General features: G+C 49.0%; 8 protein-coding genes across 8 annotated transcripts; 4 read left to right on the forward strand and 4 right to left on the reverse strand. All coding sequences in view use genetic code 12, as the record gives it.

Moving 5' to 3' along the window:
- Positions 1-8095: 8095 nt before the first annotated feature.
- On the reverse strand, positions 8096-9073 carry DIURU_000416 (uncharacterized protein; the record flags this gene model as incomplete). Its single annotated transcript, XM_034157002.1, has 1 exon — positions 8096-9073. The coding sequence occupies one exon, from the start codon at positions 9071-9073 to the stop codon at positions 8096-8098; it is 978 nt and encodes a 325-aa protein (XP_034014735.1).
- Positions 9074-11620: 2547 nt separating this feature from the next.
- VPS11 (tethering complex subunit) lies at positions 11621-14572 on the forward strand (the record flags this gene model as incomplete). Its single annotated transcript, XM_034157013.1, has 1 exon — positions 11621-14572. One exon carries the CDS (start codon positions 11621-11623, stop codon positions 14570-14572), a length of 2952 nt encoding a protein of 983 aa, XP_034014736.1.
- A 1078-nt stretch (positions 14573-15650) lies between these two features.
- On the forward strand, positions 15651-16844 carry DIURU_000418 (uncharacterized protein; the record flags this gene model as incomplete). The annotated part of the gene is made up of 1 exon (XM_034157024.1): positions 15651-16844. The coding sequence occupies one exon, from the start codon at positions 15651-15653 to the stop codon at positions 16842-16844; it is 1194 nt and encodes a 397-aa protein (XP_034014737.1).
- Positions 16845-16921: 77 nt separating this feature from the next.
- Positions 16922-18064, reverse strand: RRP8 (25S rRNA (adenine645-N1)-methyltransferase; the record flags this gene model as incomplete). Its single annotated transcript, XM_034157035.1, has 1 exon — positions 16922-18064. The coding sequence occupies one exon, from the start codon at positions 18062-18064 to the stop codon at positions 16922-16924; it is 1143 nt and encodes a 380-aa protein (XP_034014738.1).
- Positions 18065-18858: 794 nt separating this feature from the next.
- Positions 18859-20625, forward strand: DIURU_000420 (uncharacterized protein; the record flags this gene model as incomplete). Its single annotated transcript, XM_034157047.1, has 1 exon — positions 18859-20625. One exon carries the CDS (start codon positions 18859-18861, stop codon positions 20623-20625), a length of 1767 nt encoding a protein of 588 aa, XP_034014739.1.
- Positions 20626-20677: 52 nt separating this feature from the next.
- Positions 20678-22066, reverse strand: DIURU_000421 (U4/U6-U5 snRNP complex subunit; the record flags this gene model as incomplete). The annotated part of the gene is made up of 1 exon (XM_034157058.1): positions 20678-22066. One exon carries the CDS (start codon positions 22064-22066, stop codon positions 20678-20680), a length of 1389 nt encoding a protein of 462 aa, XP_034014740.1.
- Positions 22067-22265: 199 nt separating this feature from the next.
- YAK1 (serine/threonine protein kinase) lies at positions 22266-24413 on the reverse strand (the record flags this gene model as incomplete). The annotated part of the gene is made up of 1 exon (XM_034157069.1): positions 22266-24413. One exon carries the CDS (start codon positions 24411-24413, stop codon positions 22266-22268), a length of 2148 nt encoding a protein of 715 aa, XP_034014741.1.
- Positions 24414-25355: 942 nt separating this feature from the next.
- Positions 25356-25646, forward strand: DIURU_000423 (uncharacterized protein; the record flags this gene model as incomplete). Its single annotated transcript, XM_034157080.1, has 1 exon — positions 25356-25646. The coding sequence occupies one exon, from the start codon at positions 25356-25358 to the stop codon at positions 25644-25646; it is 291 nt and encodes a 96-aa protein (XP_034014742.1).
- Between the last annotated feature and the right edge of the window lie 74 nt (positions 25647-25720).

Consider the following 25720-nt stretch of genomic DNA (forward strand, 5'->3'; position numbering starts at 1 on the left):
GCGATGAGCAGAGGACACAACGTGCAATCTGAGTAACGCAACTCCGATTCTGCAGTCGTTAGACCGAAATTGTGCTCGCGCTTCGACAAATCATCTAGCTAAATAATGGTGTCACAACAATCATGTAATAGGCGATGACTTCAGCTCCAATGGAATTTGGTAAAGCGAGTTGAATATCGTCTAATCCTGCATTTCAACCCAAAGCCTGCATACAGCTAGAGGTGCATATGCAACAAGTCCCAAGTCAGAAACCACGGCCACTTACAGCTCGAGCAGAAGCCAATCAGCCCTGAATACGTTTTACAATGCTCGTGTTTTTGATCATATATTAGAAAACCTTGAAAAGCGATGTCATTTTTCTTCTTATCTTACAAGGACTATGACGTGAGCGACGAAAGTAGTACGATGGTAGTCTCCAGAGTCGCCTACAAGGTATTGTGATGTCTGATGGAAGGTACATGACACTTGACAATAAACTACCGCTCGAGCAACACACTAGTATGAACTGTCCACCGTGTTGCTGGTATACTCACTATAATGGCTTGTATCACACAACTCTAGTTTGCAAATGGTAGTCCTGCNGCCATTGTTAACATTATCATAAATAGGACTAGTTAGCCTACTAATAAAACAACTTGATCAAAGTCTGTTCTACATATGAATATTCCACTTGTGTTTACACCACAAGAGCGTGGAGCTCTTGTGGATCGAGTTCAACAACACTAAAAAAAATTCTATAAAATCAGGAAAAAACGATAAAATAAATCTGACTATTTCATAAATTTCTTTGGCCCCAAAAGTATAAGTGAGGCGTTTTTGGGCAAGTTCCTGTACGATATGAAGTGGTTTGGGCAGTGGTAAGATTTTCAGTGTTCAAAAGGCAATAAATCGGTCGTTTTGCTTCTTAAGTGATACGAGCACTATGTATAATGCTGATGGCCGTCTGGGTAAGATCTTGTAACATGTGGAGCTGTTTAAACATCCATTTGTATTACCTGCAAGATGTGTTGTTGTATGCAGTACACAAGAAACCCATATTGATATCAACCACAGATAGCTGGTAAGTTTCGAAGTTCATCACCGTTTTGAAGGTAACACGCCGAAGTGTTGGCTACATAAGTCTAATGATGTTCTATGGGATCTTGAGCCAGTTGTGAAGACTTCAGGTAAGTTTGCAAGTACATTCTGCATGTAGTGTGAGAATCGTCAGGTGAAGCTGGGAACGTTCGTGAGACGAGTTGAGTGATGCTGATGCCTTGTCATCATTCACACAAGTGTAATTTGTCTTCAATAGTACTCGGACTCTTCAAATTGAGATGAAAAAAAGTTTAAAAAAAAACTTCTTGTTTTTCTTTGAAATAATTAGCCGACGTTTTTGACGAGCTGCGCGGTGCATTATATGCAGGAAGCAAATAAGTTGAATGAACAACTTGAAAACTTTTTTAAAAGTGTTTGTAAGAAGTGGAGTTGTTGTTACTACAATCATAAGGATTTGATTCTTCAGGACTGACAAGCCTCATGTTGCCTGGCGGCTACAAACGAAGCGACTTCTGCGGTCTGATGCAGAGCATTGCATGCAGGTCGTCTAGCGAGACTCGATATTAATTAATTAAGTTGTCACTAGCTAAGCACCACACTCCATCCTTTGCTCAATAACAGCTAGTGTTATGCATAAGATGTTTGAGTGATCACATGTAATTGGTGTGCTGGTTACCCTGTGAGGGGTCACTAGCACAGAAGGCGAGTTGAACGATAGGGACAACGTGTACTTTCGTCCATGACTTTAACTAGCTCCCTCCCTCTTAAGACGCTTGGTTATAGTCGATAGCATTGTATTGATAAGACAACAGCGAATGACCCAATTACTGACAAGAAGCCTCCAACTGGGGCAGGCTCAGGACCTGACTCCCTGAAGATTTTAATTTGATCTTTCGTAACTGCACATCAGGTTGACTTTCGAAGCATTATTTCAAAATATGAAACAACACGCACGGAGTTGAGAGTTAACACGCGGGCCAAAAGCTACAAAATGGGTAACTCTAAAATCACAACTGATGGGTTTTGTCAACAACGTAGGCTTTAGTTGGCAGCCACCAATAAGTGCACCAGATATATATCAAAGACTCACTTACATAATAGTGAAAGTGCAAGTAAACCAATTTCACTAACAGATCTTGACACTCCTGCTAGAACCCTCCAGCAGCAGCCTCAAAACTGTTGTTGCTCTCAGTCTTGACATAACATGGTAGCGCCGCAAAATTAGCCAGGGAGCCTTATTTGCAGAGCACAAATTATTTCGTTCAGGCATGAATTTCGACTGATAGCCGCGAATACCAATATTCTGGAAGAACAGTTTCACTCGCACTAAGCTCATTGACTAGTCACCACAAGCTATGAAACGCCTGAGGTTTGAGCGGCTTCTATCTAGGATGTCTACAGTTTTAGGATTCAGAGTGTTTTATTATTGGCGACTATACAATTGCTTTGATTGCTGATCTATACAAGTGCCTACAAAATTATCACAAACCAGACCCCGAACCTACAAGTAACCACCAACCCCACTTACCAGTCCAAACATGGACATCGGGGTCACATATGGCTCGAAAATTGTCCATGTGGTGAGGATTGTCGGTCGTTAAATCATTATTTGCTGGGATAACCACCACTGGGAGTGAGGTACGGCCGTCAGAATTCGACCATACAGTCCTCCAAATTGACTGTCTTTTGGTCTCCTTCCGCGTATGCGTAGTGTCATCTCCAAGTGGGAGGAGGCCACGACAAGGTGGCCATCCACCACTGAGTCTTCTCCATCCTCTTACAAACTTAGTTCCACAGGCGGGCGAACATGGCAACCTTGGCGCCATGCCACCTCGCGTCTAGAGTCCTCACAAGTCGCCCAAATGCCCCGACAGAGCTCGGGGCCTTCCTATAGTTCGGCTTGCTCGTCTATACTGCGATCCTCAGTAAGGGAGGTATGAAGCGGGGTCTCAGCCCGGTAGCGTCAGCAATGTCAGCTTCAATCGGTATCAAGGTCGGTACTCTAATCTATATGGGAAGGCGAGCAGTGATAAGGCAGCGTCATTGTTTTGCAACAAATCATTGGCACTTGTAGGCCAACGTCAGCAAGCCTCAGTCAGTTTGGGGTACTGCGTTCGCAGGTCGTCTCAGTTGGTGGCACACCAGAGTGGATGTCAGCTCATGGGAGAGGCCGCCAGTTAAAAGGTGGAGACATCCACTGAGTGCCACTGGGTGCCACTGGGTGAAACAAGATATATACCTACACTGTGCCGCATTGTTGACCGGAAATCCAAGTTGAAATATGCGACTTACCGTACGAATGACATGTGCTGGCGGGAATGAAGCCTGCCGGCGCAGTCAACGCAGTGCGCAGTTTCAACAAAAAGTGTTTGGTTATAGCAGCAACGTCATGCGAGTGTTGCAAATGGTTGTTTATGTACTATACAGTATATGTAGAGCTAACAGTCTCCTGGGTTGCGAGTAGGTGTATATGACCAAGAGTAGCAGCACTATCTGGTAGGAATATATTGTGTAGGAGGCTGTCTTAAGTCGCTTTGGCGGAGGGATTTCACACCACCAAACGACAGAAAAGCACCAGGGCGTGGTATCATTTTTAGCACCAGCTGGCCCCCAGTCGTCCCTCATAGTCAGTGTTTGGTTCGACAATAGACCTCTCGCACCACCAGTCAACCGCGGTCAGTGCCACAGCTACCCGATGGCTTCTGGCAACGTATGTTGCTACCAGAGGCGAGGGTCCAATTGCCCGCAGGCTCCACCATGAAATCCAGAACCACACTATCCCGTTCGAAATACCAGTCCAGACTCAACTGAGGTTAGTGGGTTCTCCACTCCAACCAAGGGTTCCGGTTGTTGAAGTCGTACGGATTGTATACAGCTATTCAAGTTGTCCCAAGAGTGCTTCAGTCAGCTCCCCAGTGTAGGAACTTCCATCAAAAAGGTGACCCATCATTACAATCACCTTTAAGATGCGTAGACAGCTGATGGTAACTAATCGTGAAACTGTCTGTTACGGGTCGATCAGATATTGGAAACCGCCTATGATGAACGCCGCCGTGCAGAGGCCCGCAAAATGGTGTGTCAACCCTCCGACTACGATGATGGTCTGGGGAACTGGCTGCAGCGTGACAATCGCTTGAACACGCAACAACCCTAGTACAGCAGCAAAACCTTTGGGTGTTGCCACCCTTGACCTTTCCTGTTAGTAAGTGATACTAAGTAAGATAACAACGGCACAGCTTCGTCAAGCTGGGCGCTATTCATGAGGACTTACCTGTTGATAATTGTGGGTGTACGACAACCGTCATGGAACACCCTAGCGGAGAGCGTCAGCAATACTGACAGAAGATGTCTGCTCTCCTGCTAGGGTAAGGTGTCCTGTCTGTTCCGTGCCGTCAGAGACGCGAAGGATGCCTCCTGAAGGAAAGCCATTTTCAACGCGGCAGTGACCGTACCCCTTGTTACACACCAGGCGGATTGTCTCCCGAAGGTAACAACCAACCCCTGAGGCGTATGACATCGCGGTAAAGAGACAGCAAAAAGACACCATACTCTAGAAGAAGAGTAGTTAAAATGCGATGCATTAGACTATTTACTTTATATGGGCCACGTTTGTGTACCAACTGAGTCTAACTATTCGAGGAGATGCCTCCTGAGGGTCGAGTTGCTGGCAGAGGGATTTCGCACCGCCTAGCAACAAACAGCACAGCTTCGGAGGGTCGAGTTGCTGGCAGAGGGATTTCGCACCGCCTAGCAACAACTCCGCGGTCGTGGTTCCGTGTCGACGCCGACTGGCCTACACCGCCGTAGCGGCTACCCGTAAAAACGCAAAGCGCACGTTCCCCGAGTTGTAGCACCAGCAGACGGCTAGCGGCTCCCACAAGCGGGAGGTGAGAGTGTAAATCATACACCCGGTTAGTAAGTCTCCTTCGTCGCTTTGGCAGAGGGGTTTCGCACCGCCTAGCAACACACAGCATAGCAGTTTTCCTGCCATATGTGGTAAATCATCGAAAAGAAGTGCATAAGAACTGCCGCCACCCCCACTTGGTGGGCCCGTAGCGTCAGAGAGCGAGGCACCGAGGCTGAGTATATTGGCCGCCGACCCACCCGCTCAGTATCCTTCCAAACCACCAAAGTCTTCGAAGCTTATCGGTGGCAGGATGGTGCAAAGACGCGCTTTTACAAAGCCCCCCCGAAGTCTTCGAAGCTTGACGGGGGGAGTGAGTGGTGCACTGCAGTGACCCTACCTCTTGTTACACCTCCAAGCGGACGGTCTCCCGAAGGACCAACCCCTGGGGCGTATGACATCGCGGTAAAGAAACAGCCAAGACACCATACTCTATCACAAGGTGGGGCCATCGACGAATACACCATTTTGAGGCCGATCCCACGAAATGTGGACCCAAAGGTTTCACCACGACGTTTCGAGCACATCAATGGCGCAGAGCAGTGGGTCCACTAACGTTCGTCGGTTCAAGAAGGCGTAGCCCACTGCCCGATGCCACTACCATCTTGTGCCGACTCAACGCCTGCGCAACCCCTGTAGGTATCACCCGCCACTCGAGTATCGCAAAGCGCAGAGCTACGGGGGATAACAGGTGACTGTCGGTTCAAGATGGAGTAGTTTCAGGTAGTGGGGTCGAGCGGCCCTGAAGAAGCATCGGGGCAAATCCTTAGTGTTGTCAAAAGCACCGTTCAGTGTGAAGTACCGTGTTTCACGGATGCTAGTTCGGAACAAGCCCGATTTTTGCTTCCACAGGGTCTTCTCCATCAATCAGTTTGCTGGTTCCAACAGATTTGACGCTCCTTGGATGCTCACCTGTGGCATGTGACACTACGCTTGGTTTCCCAGTCGCGACTTTCGTCTGTTCACATGTAATACCGGAGAGACCAGCTCACGGGCTACCTAATTGCAGAAATATCAGTTTGTTTTTATGAGGCCGCGTGCATTTGTGTTTACATTTCTCCCCGTAAAATGTACGCAAGATCCGATTAAATCTAAAAACGCCGATCAAATCTACTTCTTTCACCCACACGACCTTTTGGAGCTTGCACGCCACATAAACACACGACCTCTGGGGCGCTATTGTGGTTTGCACGCTACGTCGTGGCCCTTGTGAAATGGCCACCGCAAAGAGTACACCGCGCCACTACCACGAGCGGAATCGCTGTGCAATAGTGGCCCTACGGTCAACTGGACGTCCACTCTCCAACGAGCTTACAAACACGTGAGATTGTATTTTTTCTTTGTGAGTTGTGACGGTTCTGGGGTCCAGTGTCTCCTACGTGGTGGCTAGACCTCCACCCCGAAGAAGATAACCACAGAAGATCATCCCGATGGCTCTCTATCCCTAATTGCTACGTTCCACCAATTTTCCCTACCCAGGATTGAACCCCCCACGCCTCATTCCCCCGTCCCTTTGTTTGATTCCTCCCTACCGCGCTATTCCGTTCGCGTCGGTCTCGTCAAGCGCGTTTTTTCTATCGCGTTCCATCGTCTAATTTTTTCTTTTTCCCTCGTCAAAACCTTTTTTTTTTTCCAATCTAAATATAGAAGCTTACTGATTGTTTATCGCGTACGCTGGCCATCCTCAGCGGTGGCTGTGGCCAGTGAAGATATATTGAGATTCACTTTAGATACACCGTTCTTAACGGGGTTGGTGAATGCAGGACATATTGGTTACGACGGAAATATCTCCACCAACACCAACTTCACTTGCACGATTTGCAATTATGCTGCCCCCACGTGCTCAAAAGTGATATTGGAGAGGGTCGCATTTATATGGAAGACTCATGCGTAGGATTAACAGAGGGAGGACTTAATCCCAGGCTTCAAGCATACGACTTCCACAAACGCTAACCGCAAATTGTCACAACAGATGGAGAATTGGTGTTGCCGAACTGATTTGTAGCTGTGTACGTTACGTTTGTCGCACAAGGAGACCGCAGTGAATGGCCATTCTCAACCGCAAATTAATCATTTCTCAGCCCGAATCGGGTCCATCCTAATCTGGCAGTATAGTCGTTTCCCTCCGATATTTGGCTATTGTCCCCTTTCCTCCTAGACCTTCGAACGTCCCAAACCACATATCGTACCTACCACTAATTGCCCCCGGCAGCTTTGGGTCTGGCATGCTCCTTTAGCCATTGAAAGAGAGTGTAAGGGTCTAGTCGGTCCCTGAGTCTTAGCATGCGAGTAGTTGGGAACATCCCAGTCTATTCTTTTGTTAGTGATACTAAGCTACTGGACTATTTCATATACTACAATGACGAAAACTTGTTGTACGACGTCACACACACCTGGAAAGGTAAGCATGGAAAACTTCCTATAATATGAAATTTTGTATAAAACCGTACTACGATGTGCTATCGAAATTTGTTAACCCTTCGATGCGTGATGTCATCCTACGGGTTCACTCCTGGGGTGCATAGTACCTAGGTCCTCCTCTTACTCCATATATTTGACCACCCCGTTTACCTGGGCTGTTGTCTATATACTGAATGTCCTGTATATTGTCACTCAGTCCTGTACATTGTATTTGGACTGGTAACAAAAGTTGGTCGTCGTTAAACACAGCACACAATGACACCAATAATCCCATGGGGAATAAGTTTTCTTTGATGCCGGTCATATGTTACTTAGATTTTTAAACGCGATAACTCTAGCTTGCTGGCACGACATTGCGAGCCCGAGCGCAACAAACTGAATGCAAGCTTTCCAACCAAATGAATTTCCCTTTGGTAACATTGTCAGTATTATAGCTGAGGCATTCGGGTATTTGGCCTTCAGGGAACATGTATGCCCTGCACATATTTTGAAGACTATATTCTGATACTCTAACCTTCGCTTGACTCTTCTTTCTCCTAAGCCAACATGAGCAATGCAGAATCACCTGGCCTTAACACTACTGTGAGTTGTTTGGAAATCGTCAAATTTTACCATTTCATAGTTGTTGAAGCCTGTCGCTGTCTCCCTTGACACGAGAACACATGCTCATTCATTATTGGATAAATGTCCAGTATATAATAGTACATCAACTCGAAATGATATGGGGTCAACTTAAAGTAACAAATGGATCATAGCAATACCCGCAATAGCATAAGCAGGAGCCAAGACTTTAGCCCCAGCTTCTTCAATGGGTTGTGGAGCCGGTGACACCGAAGCCAGCTTCGAGGCGGTTTCCACAGAGTCCAGTTGTTGCGACGATTTTGCTTGTTGTTCCAAAGATACTTCACTCACGTTACCGGTAAACGAGCTTGCCACCCCAACTAAAGAGGTAGACTTAGTTGGTTCTTGTGACGAGAGCACTGATTGGTCCAACACTTGAGATGAAGGTTCGACGACCAGAATCAGCAACTCCGATGATTTGGGTGCAGCAGTTTCGGTAGCAAGCTGAGCTTTGATTAGCGATGAGGGTATAGCATCGGTGACTTCTGAAGCTGGGGCCGTGGCTTCCACTAGGGGGACATCACCACCAATATCCCCACCGCCAAAGAGACCGCCCGGTAACACACCCACCAACGCAGCGATGGGGATAACACCTGAGAACTGGGAATAAATTGAGGAGTATAAGCCAATCACCAGCGTCGCTTGGGCGCCCGTCACCAGCTCAGCGGCGAGCATCTTCTGGTAGTTCTTGGGACTGGCCGTGATGTAGGCTTGGTCTCCTGAGGTAAAGCCGAGATCCAGATCAATACCAAATTCAGTATCACCCTTTACCGAGTCGATATTGATGGCCGACTCCGGCACCACCCCTTGGTATTGGGTGTAAGCCGCAGCGTATTGGTCCTTGTATTGGCTCACGATCTCAGGTACCGTGATCTCCAACTCCAGGGCCACTGCCAGCGCATACACATCGGGGGCAATGGTATAGTAAAACTGGCCCAGGGTAGACACGCCAAACTCGTTCAATTCGTCGCCTTGTTTACCCGCGATGACATTGGTACGCTTATTGAGGGTGGGGAACGCGGTGATCTGAGGCGCGGCCTCAGCCACCACCGCCCCAGCTAAAGCACACAAGCAGACAATATTCAACATAAGTTGGCAATTTGAGGTACATGGTGGTTGTTGTGATCATTTATATACAGCCCAGGAGGATGACGGCTGCACGCATGACATGGGTAAAACGTACATGAGGTACCTGAAGCGATGCAGCACCCCGAACCTAATTTTTGGGAGCCTATTCGGGACAAGGGGAAAACAGCGTCTTTGGCAATCACCGCCTACTCCTGCTCGCGTAGATGTCGTTATATGCGATGTCCACTGAAATCGGCCAAAGTTCGCACTAATTCGGAAAGTCGCGATGACGTGGGTGTGATTCAGATTTGAGGTGACATTGAGCAGTGACGCCTCCACTTACGATGGTGATGCCTTAGGAACAAATGAATAACGTCAATTTAGTCTGGGGTATACGTTGACGTTTGAGCGAACTCGCCATAATCGTAGGTATAAGGTCGCACCGGATTTGGGGCAGTGCGGGGCAACTTTGATCAGGTAGAGAGGCACGTACAAAAGCGCACGTAGAAAGTCTCAATGTGAGCTGATGTTTCACTTTTGTTTCTGATGAATATGATGCCGAGGCAACGAGATGCACTGCCGATGTGTGGAATTACGACGAAGCTTAATGCTGTGACGATCTATTCTTGCGGCGCAAGATGGTCCTTCCCGTTGGTGACTCCATCGAAACCAACTGTATAATTAGAGAAAGTAGATTCAAAAATCATGGATAGCATCTGATGTTGATGATGCCTTGCAGAGACAAGGCTCTTTTCCTCTTCAAGAAGGTGCCCGTATATAGGTATGTCGCAGATTTTGCGAGGCCACTGGTCCCGATTAGGCGGTGCGCAAACCCAATCCGTTACAGTGACAGCCACACACCGTGCGACCACAGAACGACATTAGGGCTCGGAAGTTGTTATCAAAGGTCTTTGGGACCAGCATTACTAAGGTAGCAAAACTAAAAGACGATATCGTAATTTACTTTGGGTCGTGGATTATGACTATTGGCGTTGGTTTCCGAGACTGGTCACTTCAAACTCGTATTAAAACTTCGTCACTGCATGCGGGGTTATCTCAAGAATCGAATGCCCAGTCGAAATATGCCCAGCGGCCAATTTGGTTGTCAAGATAGGCGTTAGCGGCTTGTGTAATCACTCACAACGAAGGATGGGGTGAACCGCAAATAATCCTCTGAGTCACCATGATTGCTACCGATATTGATCTCAATCGATGACGTGAGCTTTACAGTCAGCTTAATGGTCTTTCTATCCCATTTATCACCCAAGACTAGCGTTCAATATCTGGACAAACCCTAAACATTGTTTTGTGTTCCTCATAACCATACGTGGGTCGATTTGGTTTATTTTTGCCAAAGTCTGTCCAGAAGTCTATTGAACACAACTAAGTTTCATGGTCCATCAAAAATAAGGCGAAATACTTTAAGTTTATTCAACTTCTTCTGTCAGTTTCTTCAAGATTCCAATTGGGAATCGGTCCAAATGCGACCAACACAGTACGTCACCCAAAGCAAACAATAGATGGGTGTGGACGGCTATATTCAATGATCAGTATGACAAGAAACTGTGGCTGTTGGCAAAGGATTTGGCGTAGGATTGCTATTGAATCCTTGGAAGTTGTTGATCGCGAGAGACACTCACCTGATTTCCTCCAATGAAAACCCACATCTCGATTGTAATAACGAGTGTTTTGTTACATCACCTAGTTGAACCGATTGCAGAATTAGTCTCTTGGCTGAGGACACCACAACAATGATTATTGGGCTGGTGATTTGCTCATATCAATGGAGCATATTCACCAACGAATTGATTGATCCTTGACAATCATGGTAATGGAGAATTCTTTAGTAACTGTGTATATTGTACGGCAGCAAGATAGCCCCATCAAAGAACTGGAGAAACCCCTCATCAGGTTTGTTCATAATACTAAAAGAGGAAATGGATCCGTGGTTATGGTCGTGGGTAAGGCGACTATGCTGTTACTTTAAACGAAACATCGTTTCAGCAAGTATCTTTGGGCTAGTTCTCGTAATAACCACTTGATACTCGAGGACTTTGTCGAAGTTATCGAGGAGGAGAGCAATCGCGGTTATTTCGCCCAGTAACAGTTCTCAATAAGCACCATTGATTTATTGGACTTGTCAGCCAAGAGTGCTAGACTTTGTAATCGTATCGACGAAGAGTGGGGGCCCTTTTCACAAACACCAGTAACTTGTCTCCACACTCACTCTCAAAGGGCAATAAATATACCAACAATGGATGGCTGGACGTGGTTGCCATTGGTAAACAAAAACACAGACTCTTATGAGATAATAAAACGGGTTCAGGCTTACATTTCACTTGCCACTTGCCACTGGCGTCCTTCGCCATCAACATCCGTGCTGCAATTATTCATAGTGCGAGTGCGACCGACTCTTCAAGCGCGCACCACGAGACCCGCCGCAGCATTCCCAACCGATCCACTCACTTTGTCCCGCTGTCCTTTATCCATTGCATTGCCACAATTTCAATTCCACTGCATACATCTGACACACTTTTGAAGACCAATTAATCACGCCGTCTTCGCAACATGGCGACCCCAGCATCGTGGCGACAGTTCCAGCTCTTTGACTTCACCCCGATACGTGACCCGAACAGCTCCGCCGACGAGCCGGCGCTATGGAGTGATGCGTCAGTGTCTGCAATCACTGCCACGTCAGAGTATTTGATTGTCGCTGACCACAATGCATACCTCAAAGTGGCGTCCACCACCGACTTTACCCTCCAAGCGCAGTTTATTGCCTATGACCTCACCTACCGAATCACCTATGTCTATCCCGTACCCAATCTGACGATGGTGGTCACCTTGGCCGAGTACCAGGGGCAGCCAGCAGTGATTAAGCTTTGGGATTTGACCAAGATCGTCGGCGACAAGGGCGAGCAGGATCTCCGCTACCAGTACCACTCACAGGTGAGTGTCACCAACGGCAGCAACTCGTACCCCGTGGTGTCGTTTGACTTTACTCCCGATCTCGCTTGCTTTGCTGTCGGCTATGCTAACGGCAAAGTGGTGTTGGTTCGAGGAGATATATTGCGCGACCGAGGCAGCAAACAGCGTGTGGTGTATGAATCAAACAATCCGATCACCAGTGTTCACTTCCACCACGATTGGGAGTCACAGATCCTTTTTGTCACTACGACTCTGCAAGTTGTCACTGTCTTTACCGCCGGACGGAATCACGCCAAACCGCAAAAGGTGTTGCTGGGTCTGGGCGTTGACGTCCACTGCAGCGATATCACACCAGAACTGAATCAATTGGTCACAGGAACTCCAACCCACATCAACTTTTACGATCCACAAGCTAAAATCAAGGCGATCAAATACGAGATTGCCAAATCACGGGTAGTGAGTGTTGGCGAGAATTACTTACTTGTGGCCACCACGGAGGAGACGGGGGACCGCCACAAACAGCTTGTGTCACGGGTGATCATTTTGGACTTGAAGCATAATCATGTGGCATTTAATCTCTTGATTCCGCGAGCGATGATCCGGGACGTATTTGTAACCGGTCTCATCGTATACTTGCTGTGCAACGATGGCGTGTTATACAAAATCGAGGAGAAACCCATCAACCAGAAGGTTGAGTTGATCATGCAACGCCAATTGTTTCAAGTTGCGTACTCGTTGGCAGAAGACGCAAATCTTGGAGAGGCATTTTTGTTGAAGATTCAAAGGCTCCATGTCCAGTTTCTTTACGATGAGCAAAAGTACACCGAAGCAATCCAAGTGGCGATAAGCACTTTGGACTTATTTGTAAAGCCAACCACTATTGAGGATGAATTTGATGATTTCGTCATGTCCATCATCATCAAGTATAATGAAACGGGTAACATTGCTAGTCTCACTGAATTTCTTCTGGCGTTGTGGAAAAAGGGACTTGCCACTAATGATCACGTTACGTTATTGCTTTGTTGCTACTGCAAATTGAAACAATTGGATGAGCTTAATGAGTTCATTACCACCATCAACATTGATGATCCTAAACTTCAGCTGTTGGACTTCCCTTTGCTTATCAATCTTTTCAAGGAGTGTGGCTACTACGAGCTGGCGATCAAATTACTTCAAAAGCTTAACCAACCCAATTTAATCGTCGAGATTCAACTCAAGGATCTTCATCAACCTAAAGCGGCATTGCGTTTGATCAAACAGCTTCCAGTGGATGATTTGCTTTTAATCATGATTGACTACAGCAAGACATTATTGGACTACCATCCTATCGAAACTACCCAATTGCTTATCGAGGTATTTACGGGTCAATACTCTCCCGATACTGAAGTTGAAGACCATGCGGTGCTGGCAGCGCTGGCTCCGGAGGAGACCAAGAATGAAGGTGTAGTACTCACCAGTTACCAAGCGTTTGTCACTTATTTGCTGGGTCGAAGCGAACCTGATGAAGAACCAACTGAGGTGTCTAAAGCTCCCACCTATCTCCCTCCTCGGCCCCATCTCATTTTCCCTTCCTTCCTCAATCATCCCCATGAATTCGTCATTTTCCTCGAAGCGTGTCTTTCCAGTTATGATAAGTACCAAGGTAATGTTAGTGACAAGAAGGAGATTCTCACCACGCTATTGGAGATGTACTTGAAACTTGCTCATGGTGAGAATGGCGACGAATGGAAGAACAAACCCACTGAGCTTGTTAAGGCTCACGGTGGCTTCTTTGATGACCTGCAACTTTTACTTATCAGTCACATATACGACTTTGACTATGGCGAGATTGCTGCTAAGGAACAACTGGGATACCAGCTGAGTCTTTTTGCTCTGTACCAAGCCAATGGAGATGTCGCCAAGTGTATGAAAATTGTTAGGGAAGTCGGGTCAACTAAGCCTGAGTTCTACCCGCTTATGCTCAAGATGCTTGTCCTGCTGAAGGCAGCGTTTGACCAAGCGAAACCAGCTGATTTCCGGTGGATATTGGATGAAATCAAGAAGCATAAGCTCATGACTCCGCTCGAGATCCTTCAGACACTTACTCTGGGAGGTCAAGAATATGTCACGTTAGGGTTGGTTAAGGACTACATGATTGACTACATTGAACAACAACAGCGTGAAATCACCAACAACACCAAGCTCATCGAGCACTACGAACAAGAACTGTCAGCAAACTCCTTAAAGCTTACCGAGCTTACCTCGAAACCGTTTGTCCTTCAAAACACCAAGTGCAGCGAGTGCGATATGCGGCTTGACTTTCCTGTGGTCCACTTCAAGTGCAAGCATCTGTACCACCACAAGTGTCTCTCCAATAATCTCGTCGCCACCACACAGATCGCCAATGGCAGCGCGCGGCTGTCGTCAGCATTACACTGTCCCAAATGCTTCGGTCACGTTGATGACGATCGTGACTTCACGCTGACGGACGAAGTGGAGATGTTTGATCTGCTTTTAGCCAACAGCAACGATAAGTTTAAGGTGATCACTGAGTACTTGGGGAAAGGGGTGATGGAGTCGTCGCTGATGTGGATCGAAAGCCAAGGTGTTTAACCAAGTATTACTACTATATAGAAATTTGATATAAACACCAGGTTTGACCATTATCGTTATCAGGTCGCTACTATCTTTATCTTATATGACGGCTTACGTAAGCGACGCACTCGCCGGCAGACACTAGTTGTCACATTATCACATGGCAGCGCTTCGCCGTCTCCAACGCGTCACCGCACCCCATATTCCAATCGCCCGGACAAACGCCACTGCGGGCGAGGCGCAGCCGCTTCCCCTCTCGCGACCGCCACTGTTGGTTATAGCCCACACTAATCGACCATTGCTACCACCTTGATGGCTATCACCATCGATATTTGTAGCCACCGTAGCCGCCGATGTCATCTCGCTCGGTTTGCAGCCAAAGCACGCTGCATGCACCCTATACCCCGTTTAGGGGGCGGTCGTGTGAGCTGGTGGCGCCCCCCGTGAAAAATCGCCCGGCGGCAATTGGCTATCGCTGGGTACAAAGAGAAATTGTCGGTTTAGGCAATTGGCTCACCAAGTATTAAATTATCGATTGTTTTTCTATGGTCTGATTACTCTGGCCCCGATGGTATTTGCTCGGAGCAAGCGATGGCGTCCGGTGCGCACTGAGTTGTACGGTTGCCACTGACCCCCCCAACCACTGAGTACAGTGACTAATCTTTCCAGTAGTGTGCTACCCGGCGGTGTCATTGCTACCCATGACTAAACCCTGATTTGTGGCGGCGATTTTTCCCCAATTAGCGATGCGGGGCGCCTCAATCTCCCGATCGACCCTCGGTAACCTCGACGGTGAAATTCACGCCACAGCCAAATAATGCACTCCCCCCCTCACTCCGACTTTGACCCATAAACCACCGCCACCAGTTTTCAAAACAAACAACGTAGAAAAATCAATCGATTACGCTCCAATTGGAATTTACACCACTACTACATCCCCCTAGTTTATCTCCGTAGACCCCCTCTCTACCCCCCGCCTCTCCCAGGGTTGCCCGCTCACCTCGTTTGCTACAAAAAGTATGTTGCGCGTAGTCTGGCGTAAGGAGGCCACGCAAATTTTTCTCCTGGTAACCACTCGTCAAACTTGCCACCCACGATGTCGACGTTTAACGATTCCACCTCGCTGTACTCGGGTGCCACTGGCGCTAACCCCCCTCGCTACTCGTCGGGGGTGGCCGCCACCACTGGCTCCGCCGGCGTTTCCGGCACCTCCGCCGCCCACCCTTCCGCCGCCGCCACCCACCCTGCCACCGGCGTCCCCGGCGCCGCTGGCGTCCCCGGCGCCGCTAACAACTGCCTGGTGTACCAATTGATCACATGGCAAGACCCCGTCAAGACCGGTAAGGTGTTCGGGTCGATCATCCTCACCTTGTTGGCGTTCAAGGTCGGCAACCCCATCAACTGGTTCTTCCACATTGCCTACATCGGGTTCATCCTTGCCGCCGTCGCCGAGTACGGTGGCAAGTTGATCAACGGCCAAGGCTTCGTCTCCAAGTACAAGCCCCCTGCCCACAAGAACATCGCCCCCAAGTTGAAGAGCGACATCTTCCCCGCCTTGGCCGACGCCATTGGCAAGTTTGAAGACAAGCTCTACCGCGTCGTCTACGCTCAAGACTTTGAATGCACCTTGAGAGCGGCGGCGATGCTGTACCTCATCTTCAAGCTCACCTCGTGGTTCTCGATCTACACCCTCATCTTCATCGCCGTCGTCGGTGTGTTCACCGTCCCCGCGTTCTACGTGAGAAACAAGAAGGAAATCGACGCCGTGGTGTCGCAATACTACCGTTTGATCAAGTCGAAGACCGCCGAAGCCACCGCTGACATCAGAAAGCAAGTGCAACCTTTCGTCGACAACTTGGCCAAGAAGTCGGGCCCCCTCGGCAACTTTGTCCAACTGAAGTTCCCCACCAGAACTGCCGGCTCCACCGTCGGTAACAACACCGCCACCTCGTACGGCACCGGTGCCGACGCCCACGTTGGTGCCTCGTCGGGCATCTCCACCTCGGCCACCTCGGCCACCCCCAGAGCCGCCCCTGCTACCCACTCCACCTCGTCTGGTTTCACCAACTCCACCACCTCGGCGTCGCTGTTCCCCTCGGTGCCCAAGTCGTCGCTTGACCCCGCCGGCTCTCTTGGCTCCACCGGCTCCACCCACGTCGCTTCCCACACCCCCGTGTCGTCGGGATCCACCTACGCCTCGTCGCACGTGGCCAGCCACACCCCCACCGAGGACGAGTTGGACCAATTGGCTCGTGACATCAACGCCAACGCCCCCACCAACAAGTACTAATTTTTTGGTACTACGTATGAAAGAGTAAGTAAAAATATATTACGTGAGTCTTGCGTGAAATTAGGTTCTAGTTTCGTCTACCGCCGCTTGTAGATACACGGCTTGAGCAACCACTCCCCTTCCGGTCTCTGCTGGCGTTTCTTGTCAAATTCTTCCTTGTCCAGTTCCCTCTCGATAAATTTCTTCTTCCGCTGTAATCTTGCTTCCCTTTCAGCCACGATATCCGCTGACGGCTTAAAGAACTCAAACCTGGTGAACATCTTATTGTCGTTATCAGTGTGCTTGTGGAAGAAGCCCTGGTGCTTCAACGCTTCGACAAATTCGTCGCCGTTGTCGTCGGCGAATCTCGACTTGATCTCGGCAATCCACAATTCGCCTCGAGGAGCAAGAATACGGTGGGCTTCGTTGATGAAATCAAGGAAATTGGTACCCATGAGGGCAAGAGAAAACACCACGATCGAACACAGCTCGTCTTCAAGAGGCACGTTCTTGATATCGGCCACGGTGATGTATTTATTTTGCTTCTTCAAGTCAAATGAGTGGACGGTGATATTGGTTCTCCGCTTCCCCTTCTGTTGTCTGACGAACTTCGCCACATCCTGAGCAAGCTGAGCCTCGCCACACCCCATGTCGGCAATCACGACTTCCTTATTCGCCATTCCGGGAAGCCCACCGGGAGCATTGACGGGCTTCTTCGCCCGCAGCTTCACTTGGTTGACAAACACTTCCACGGGGTTCTCGGGCCACAGCTTCACTTGTTCTCTGAAACCAGTGTGGTACTCTTCAAAGAGCTCAGGTTGTTTGGTTATAAGGTCAAGAGCGGCCTCGGAAGTCGTGGTGTAGAGCTGTTCGTTGATCCACCGAAAACGGGACCCGGAAAGCTTCGCAAGCATCTTTTGCTGGAGCGGGGTGAGCTTAGCTGGAGCCGGCGCCGGAGCCTGAGTCGAAGCAGACTCATCGGAATCCTTAGCTTTCTTCAGTTTCTTCAGTGGTTTGGTCTCCAGTTGTGTTTCATTGTCATCGGTGGCGGCATCAGCGGTGGTCCCATCCTCTTCAGCTTCCACTTTAGACTTTTTCAGGCGAGAAGTTCCGGTAGCTTCCTCCCTTTCCCGCCGGCGCTTCTCCCGCTTTTCCTTCTTTTTCAACGACTTGGAAGCCCCCGTGTCTTCAACCACCTTGGTAGCGTTGACGTTCCATCCCTTGACTTCGAACAACGGCATGGCGATGAGATGAGTGCGCTGCGATCTGATAACGCATCCCCATAATCACAGAATTGGAAATTTAAGAATTGATGAGGATACAAGAGATGCTTACCATCTCGACTCTAGGAAAAAGCTCGAATTTACCTCATGATCTCCATTACAAGAATTTCAACTTTCTTTATCTCTATCAATGTTTGAGCTGAATGATGGCGTATATGGGCTGATCAAACCATATAGACCAATTATCAGCTGGCTTCAGAGTTATCATCAAATTATTTGGTGGTGCAATTTTCATTTGGCTGCCACTTCAAACGCCGGTCAGCTAAGTCGTGCATCAGTTACCGCTTTTGTACCCGTCACTTCGGTGTTCCTTATTAATGCCTCACTGACATCATCTGGAGGGGATGAAAAGAAAAAAGAAGCATCACCACTCAGAGCCCCACTTTTTGAGATCTTCAGTTATTTCAAAAACATATTGGTTGTGGAAAGGGAATCCCTACTATCCGGGATTTGTTAGCCCGGAGAAGAGGCCTTGGCGAAACCCCGAGTACCCGCGATCGGTAATGGCAGCCAAATCAATATGCGGTGGTAGTTTCGTCACTACCAAACACCTACTAAGAAAAATAACTACCACTATGCAATAGTCACCCTTGTAAAATCACCCCCCTCCCTATGACTTTTCCCTTTCTTCCTCCATTAACCTGCAATGGGGTGTCGCCATGCTCCGGACTGCCGCTAGCCCTCGCTGTGGGTGCGCGCATATTTGCCAGCGGTTACCCTTATATCCGGAGCCATATAGCGAACGACGATCAATGAAGTGGCTGATACCGTTGTGTGCGCTCATCCTGGCGGCCGCGGCTAACACCGTCGGCTTCAACTACAAGAAGTCGCAGGTGTGTGCCGGGATCTACTCCAAGGACGACTGGGGCGGGAGCCACCAGCCCAGCGTCGAGCTCCAAATCAACCAGTACGAAAACAAGAAGTATAAAGAGGGCGAGGAGCCCCGACCTGTCCCCGACATCGACGTGCTGTATATCATCTTCGAATACCGTGACTTGGAACACATCGGGATCGAGGTCGACGGCAAGCGCCATTATTTGTGCAACAAGGACATGATTGAAAAGGGGGTGTGTACCGAAGAGCAAAAGGGCAACTTCATGTACCAGGGAGGCAACCACACCCTGACGATCATGACCGGTCAGCTCAATCACTTGGGTAAGGCCAACCTCGAGTACAATGTCTCCAAAACCGGGTACTACTGCGTGAGCACGGTGCTGATCTACCAGCGCAAGTACTCGGGCGAGGTGCTGTTCCAGAACGCGTTTGGCTACTTGAGTGCGTCGGAAGTGCCCAAGTTGCCCGCGTACGGGATCATGTCAATTCTCTACTTGGTCGCCCTTGCGTTGTTTGGCTTCCAATTCTTTAAGAAGCGGAAGCAAAACCAGATCTTGCCGTTGCAACGCTACTTGCTCGCGATGTTGGGGTTCTTGACGTTTGACTCGATTGTCGAATGGCTGTACTACGACTTGCTCAACAGCACCAGAAAGACCACTTCGGGGTTCAACATCTTTTACATGATTTTTTTGCTGTTTCTCAACGCCATCAAGATTTCCGGTACCTTCTATATCCTTTTGCTTATCGCTATGGGCTACGGGGTCGTGGTGCCTAAGTTACCTAAGAAAATCATGCTTCGGTGCAAGATTCTCGCTGGCGCTAACTTTGTGGCGCTGATGGTCTACCTTATTGGTACCTACTACAGCGGTTCGATCATGTCGATTTCGCGGACTACCGACATCGAGGACAACAATCTTGGCGGTATTTGGGGTTTGTTTGCGTACATTCCCATTGCAATTACCATGACTATTTACTACTTCTTCATTCTTGTGTCGATTAGAAATACCATCAAGGGCTTGCAAGAGCAGCGCCAAGTGATCAAGTTGCACCTCTACGAAAACTTGTTCCGCATTGTGTTCTTCCTGGTGGTGTTGACGTTCGCCGGGTTGGTGTTGTCGCTGTTCATCTTCTTGCTGATGCTGAGCACCGAGTTGATGGAAGAACACTGGAAGGGTACCTTCTTCATTTACGACTTCTGGCCGTCGGTGGTGTTCTTCATCGTGTTCTTGGGGGTGGCCTGGTTGTGGAGACCGACGGAAACTTCATACATGTTGGCGATCTCGCAACAGTTGTCTGCCGACGACCCTGAAGAAGACGAAAACGGAAACTACCAAAGAGGCCACGAATTCGAATTGGACGATTTATCGCTTATGAGTCACTCCGATGACGAAGCGGGTGGTGATGCAAACCGCAACCTCCGCAACGATCTGCTCGATTTGCCTCACGACCAAGCTCCTGCCCACAAGAAGACGGAGGAGGAGAACCCGTTCGAAGATGCTGCCACCTTGGGTACTCTGGCGCCATTGGAACTGTCATCGACCCGTCGGTCCAATGACAATACTCTCTTCGAGTTGGGCGACGATGACTCCGACCATGAAGACGACCGCTTAAACGAGGACGCTAATGAAGACGATCGTTTAACCGACACCAATGATAAAAAAGACCACCCCCGCAAGGATGAATAGAATCTTTATAACGTACGTTTCTTTTGTAATAGTACAAACCAGCCACGCTTTTTCAGTCCACCTGCCACATCTTTATGGTGCGATCCCAGCCCGCCAGAATAAGCTTTCCACCATCAGTAGCAATATCCACCGACATCACCTTGTCGGTGTGACCTTCTAAGCTAGCGACTTTAATCCACAGATCAGCATTGTGGACGCCCACCGTCCAATCGTAAGAACCACTAACTAAAAACTTACCCTCAGCAGAGAATGTGGTGGGGTTTTCGTCATTCTCATCCGTAAACGTTTGCGGCTTAGGAAGCTTACCATAATACCACTTGACGTCACTAACGAGTTTAGTGTGGGCGGGGATAGTTGCCAATTCTTGGTTCTTAGCATCTAATCGCCTCATATCCCATATCTTGACGGTGCCATCTCCACTAGCCGTGGCCACAAGACTATTAAATGGCGAGAAATCAAGTGAGTAGACGCCAGACGCATGACCATGTACGGTAATAATGTTACGACCACTGCGTAAGTCCCACCACCTAGTAATCCCGTCTAGACCACCCAGAGCCACCACTGACCCATCAGGGTGACAACCAAGACCGTACACTTCACGTGAGTGACCCTCAAATGCACAGAGTTCTTCTTGTTTGGTAATATCAAAGAGCTTCCAAGTGTGATCACTTGACGCCAGCATCACATACTCCTTGATATGGGGGTGAACCACTACTTTAGTGATTCGGTTTTCATGAGCTTCAATGGTCGTCAGTGGGTGTAAGTATTCCTCACCCACTTTCCACAAATTCAATTTGCCTTCACCGCCCCCTGTGATTAATCGCTGAGAGTCAAGCCACAGAAGCCCGCTTACTTTCTCGCTATGGTGACCAGGTACCGATTGGTGTTTCACTTGTAAGTTTTGTGGGTCCATGATATAGACGCAACCGTTCCACAGGCCACAAGCAATAAGTTCATTCGATGGCAGGTAGCGAGTGACAGAAATAGCCCGCGTATTACCCGTTATTGAAGCAGTTCCAGCAATGGCTAATGACTTTAGGTGGCTGGTAAGTGATCTTCGGAATTTGAGTAGTTGTACTGGATGGGTCGTCTCCTGTTGGTAATGAGCGTACTCTCGTTCCACTCTAACCTTAGCCTGGGGGAGAGACAGCTGTAAAATTCGATTGCGCACATCCACAAGCAGTTTATTACCCGGGGTATAGTAATCTTCCTCTTCGGCATCTTCTTCTTCGTCAGCCATCACCACATCGCCATCGACAAAGTGGTAATCGAGTTCCTGCGCCTTGGCAATGAGCCGGTCTCGCCGGTCGCCAATCGTCTCACCAGCAACAACCTCTGGCTCGCCAAACTGGATCAAGTGGTGACGAACATCCTCATCGAGCGTCGGCACCTGCGAGGTGTCGTACACAGAGATAACGTCATTGACCACGGGAAGGTCCATCGTGCGGCGCGCACTCTCGACGGATGCTGGTGTATATAAAATCTAATGACTACAAGTGCTGTCAGATTGCTTTGTATTAATCGATGCTAGCCACCATATTATATACTGACGAGTTAAGCACTAGCACGCAAGGTAAAATTTGATGCCCATGAAGCGGCAATATTCGAAAAACTCTATAGTGTATTAATGCAAGGCGAGATCACTCGCGGGCGGCCTCGTTGACGAAGGGGTGCTTCAAAGCTTCCTGGGGAGTGAGCCGTTCCACCGGGTTGAGATTGAGTACTTTAGTGAGAAAGTCAATAAGTAGCATGCGTTCTTCCGTTTCCTTTTCGATCATGCTCAGGGTCATCTTCTTCAGCGGCATCTTGTAATGAAGAATGATGTCTTTCAAGGTCCGCTGCTTGAAATAGTTCTTGTTGGGCTGTTCCTTTTTAAGGGCGTCTTCCTTCCCCTTTTGTTGACGTAAGAAATTGAGGTATTCATCATAGGTCTTGATGCGATACACCGGCTTGCCGTCGGAGTCAATACCCAGTTTGGTGAAGAAGTTCATCAGGTTACGACCCACTTCGATCATGTGGCGCGGCGGGTTGCCCAAAATGTCAACGATCTTCCAGATTTGATTGTACTCCAGGGTGCCGGGGAACATTGGAAGCCCCAAGAAAAGCTCACCAACAATGCAACCTAACGACCACATGTCAATGGCCTCGGTGTAATGTAGCCCAAGGATAACCTCGGGCAGGCGATAGAATCGCAGCTGAATGTAGGTGTAGATTGTCTGGCGGGTATAGCAGGCCAGACCGAAATCAATCACCTTAATGTCGGGTTTGTCGGGCTTGCACAATAGAATATTCTCCGGTTTTAGATCGCAATGTATTATCTGGAATCCCTTCAACTGAGCCATTGCTTCAAGCAACTGGCGAGTGAGAAGCTTTACGAGTTTCATGTTGAGCCCCTGGAACTGGTTCTGCTTGATTAGCTCGTAAAGATTCAGAGCAAGCTGTTCAAACACAAGACAAAGATGCTCCTTGTGCATGAATGTGTCGAGAATGCGGATAAAGTAGTGGCCATCGGAGTGAACATTGAGGAACTCAAGAAGTTTCACTTCAGTAAGACTCTGGTTCATATATGCCGGCTTCAGCTTGATGATTTTCACCGCCACAATCAGTTGATTGGCCAAGTTCTGGCATTTGACGACCTGACCAAAGGTACCCAGACCCAAAAGATCCAATACGATGTACTTGCGGCCTTCCTCAGCACCAAGCACGTCGTTCACGTACAAGATGTAGTCACTGTCCTCATTATCATAGCCATTATTAAACTTAGGCTCCAGCGGTTTCGTGAGCACTCGTTTAGGGTTGGTCAGCTTATTGTATTGGAACTTGCGCGGTTGGCAAATCAGATACAGCTCGGTGAGATACACCAGTAACGCGTTCACGGGCGAGATGTAGTGGCCGGTAGCCAGGGCCCGGCGATATTGGGGTTGACAGTGGATGCGGGGCTTTAAGTCAAGCTTGGAGTACACTTTCACCGCACGCGGCGCTGGCTTGCGCCGGGTGGTGTGGCGGCGTTGCTGCTGTTGCTGTTGGTATTGCTGGAAGGCAACAATCAGCAGTTGGCGCACCCCGGCGCGAGCAGTTCCTGGAGATCCTGGCGATGTCGGCGGCAAATGAGGCTGGTACAGGCCCAGGCCCAAGTTGCGGCGGTCCTGGAAATAACCCCCCACTGCGATCAGCAGGCGCCGGTTCATTTGCTGTTGATTGAACAACAGCTGCGACTGGGCCGCTGGCGGCTGAGGAACGGCTCCCGGGGCTGGAGGCGGCGGTGCCGGATACCCTTGCTGTTGTTGTTGTTGGTATTGGAAGGCGATATGATCGGGGATCGCCGCTGTCAGCATGCGGCGGTCATTATGGAGCTGGACGTCTTGGTTGGTATAGTACTGACTCTGGTTAAACGGATTTCCTGCCCGTATCGGGGGGTGGATGAAAGCAGGGGCGTTTTGAGACAATCGGGCGACGTCCTGGTCGTACTCGTAGGTTGTGGGAAGCTGGTTTGCGAACAGGAGCCGTTTCAGCGACAGCAGGTGGCTGAGGAGCGGGATCGACTTCGTAGGCGAGTGGGACAAGTTGGGCAGCCCTAAAACGGTGGGCAGCATGCCGTTGGAGCTGGTCTGGGGGCTGCCATGGGGCAGGCCTTGCACTGGCTGGGAGAACCACGGGTTGCGGAACCCCGGCGCCTGGGACGGCTGCCCCGGCTTGTCCTGGGTATTGTCGGGATACCCTTGCGGCGGGGGCAACTGCCAATTGCCTCCGATCGAGTTGTGCCGGTAGTTGTTATAGTTGTATGCCATCCAACACAAGTCGTCCGCCCTTTAGGGTCGAGATTTTTTGTGGTGCGGGTTGGTGCGTCGAAGCAAGTAACCGGGAGCAGGCGGGGACAACTGAGGTGCGGCTCGCCACTGAATTAATGGAGGAGAGCGGGACGTGTTTGACCGTGTGTGTTTTTGTGGTGGGGGTAAATATATGAAGAGAACAGTATCAATATGTCCCACCAGTTTAATAAGTGAAGGTAAACCAAGGGTGGGGTGTTGTCCTCTATGGGGAGTGTGTATTGGGTGTGGGTGGTCTTAGGGAGGCGTCGGATCGGTGCGACCTTGGCGAATTGGTGGGGAACAATTAAGGGTGTGAGAAGTGCGAGCGAGGGGAAAACTATGATCACCACCGCAAAACAGAGCGGTGCTTTTGCTGATGATATTTGACAGAATAAGACTGAGAGTGTTGAAGGGAAAGTCTCTAGGAAGCCAAGAGGATAATGCGGGGTCGGAGGCATGGCCTGACGCGTAGTGAAGCTTATTCGCATCCGGGAATAAGGTCGGCTTGAGTCATCACCGTGCGCGCAGAAGAAGAATCCAGGGGTGTGGGGGCGGGTCTAAAGGCGGGCACCTCCTACGCATGACAATCCCGTACCCATCTCGACGACAAACCTTTAGTAATGGTCTGCACGATAAGAGTATAGACCAAAAACTCTTCAGAATCATTCTACCATTCTTAAATCACTAAAGTATACGAAACCTAAAACTCGTGAAGAATATCTCGTGTTTTGTAATATTGATTTTTCAAACGTCGTTTCTTTCATGTGACGGTAAACCCTTTTCGATGATAATATTCGGGTTTTTCATCGCTTCATGTTGGCACTACCGTTTTTGTCTAGAGGGTCGCAATCGGCCCAAAACAGTTTGATCTGACCCTCGCACTAAGATCAATATCACTACCATATATACAGATCACATGGGATGGATCTCCACTTGATCGAGGTCATTGCCCACTCGCTCCTCAGCGGAGGGTTGGACAATCTCAACGACAACTTCGAGTCGCTCAACAAGTCGCAGCTCATCCTTCTTACGCGTCTTGATCTGATCGAGGCCCACCTCAACCAGTTGAGTCAGCAGGTCGACGCCACCGCTGTCCCTGAAGCTCGGGTGCAGCAGATGTTAATGCGGATCAAAGCTATTCGGAAAAGAATAAAATTGGCATCGAAGACATTGGCAAAAGTGGAGAAGCGCTTGGACAAGCTAGACTCATGAAATCTACTTCAGCATATCCCTTACATACACCTGGCATTCTGGAAAAGTACAATTCATTACACGGCAATACGGAA

The sequence above is a fragment of the Diutina rugosa genome (assembly GCF_008704595.1).
Source record: "Diutina rugosa strain CBS 613 chromosome Unknown scaffold16_size293850, whole genome shotgun sequence".
In the NCBI taxonomy this organism is placed as follows: domain Eukaryota; kingdom Fungi; phylum Ascomycota; class Pichiomycetes; order Serinales; family Debaryomycetaceae; genus Diutina; species Diutina rugosa.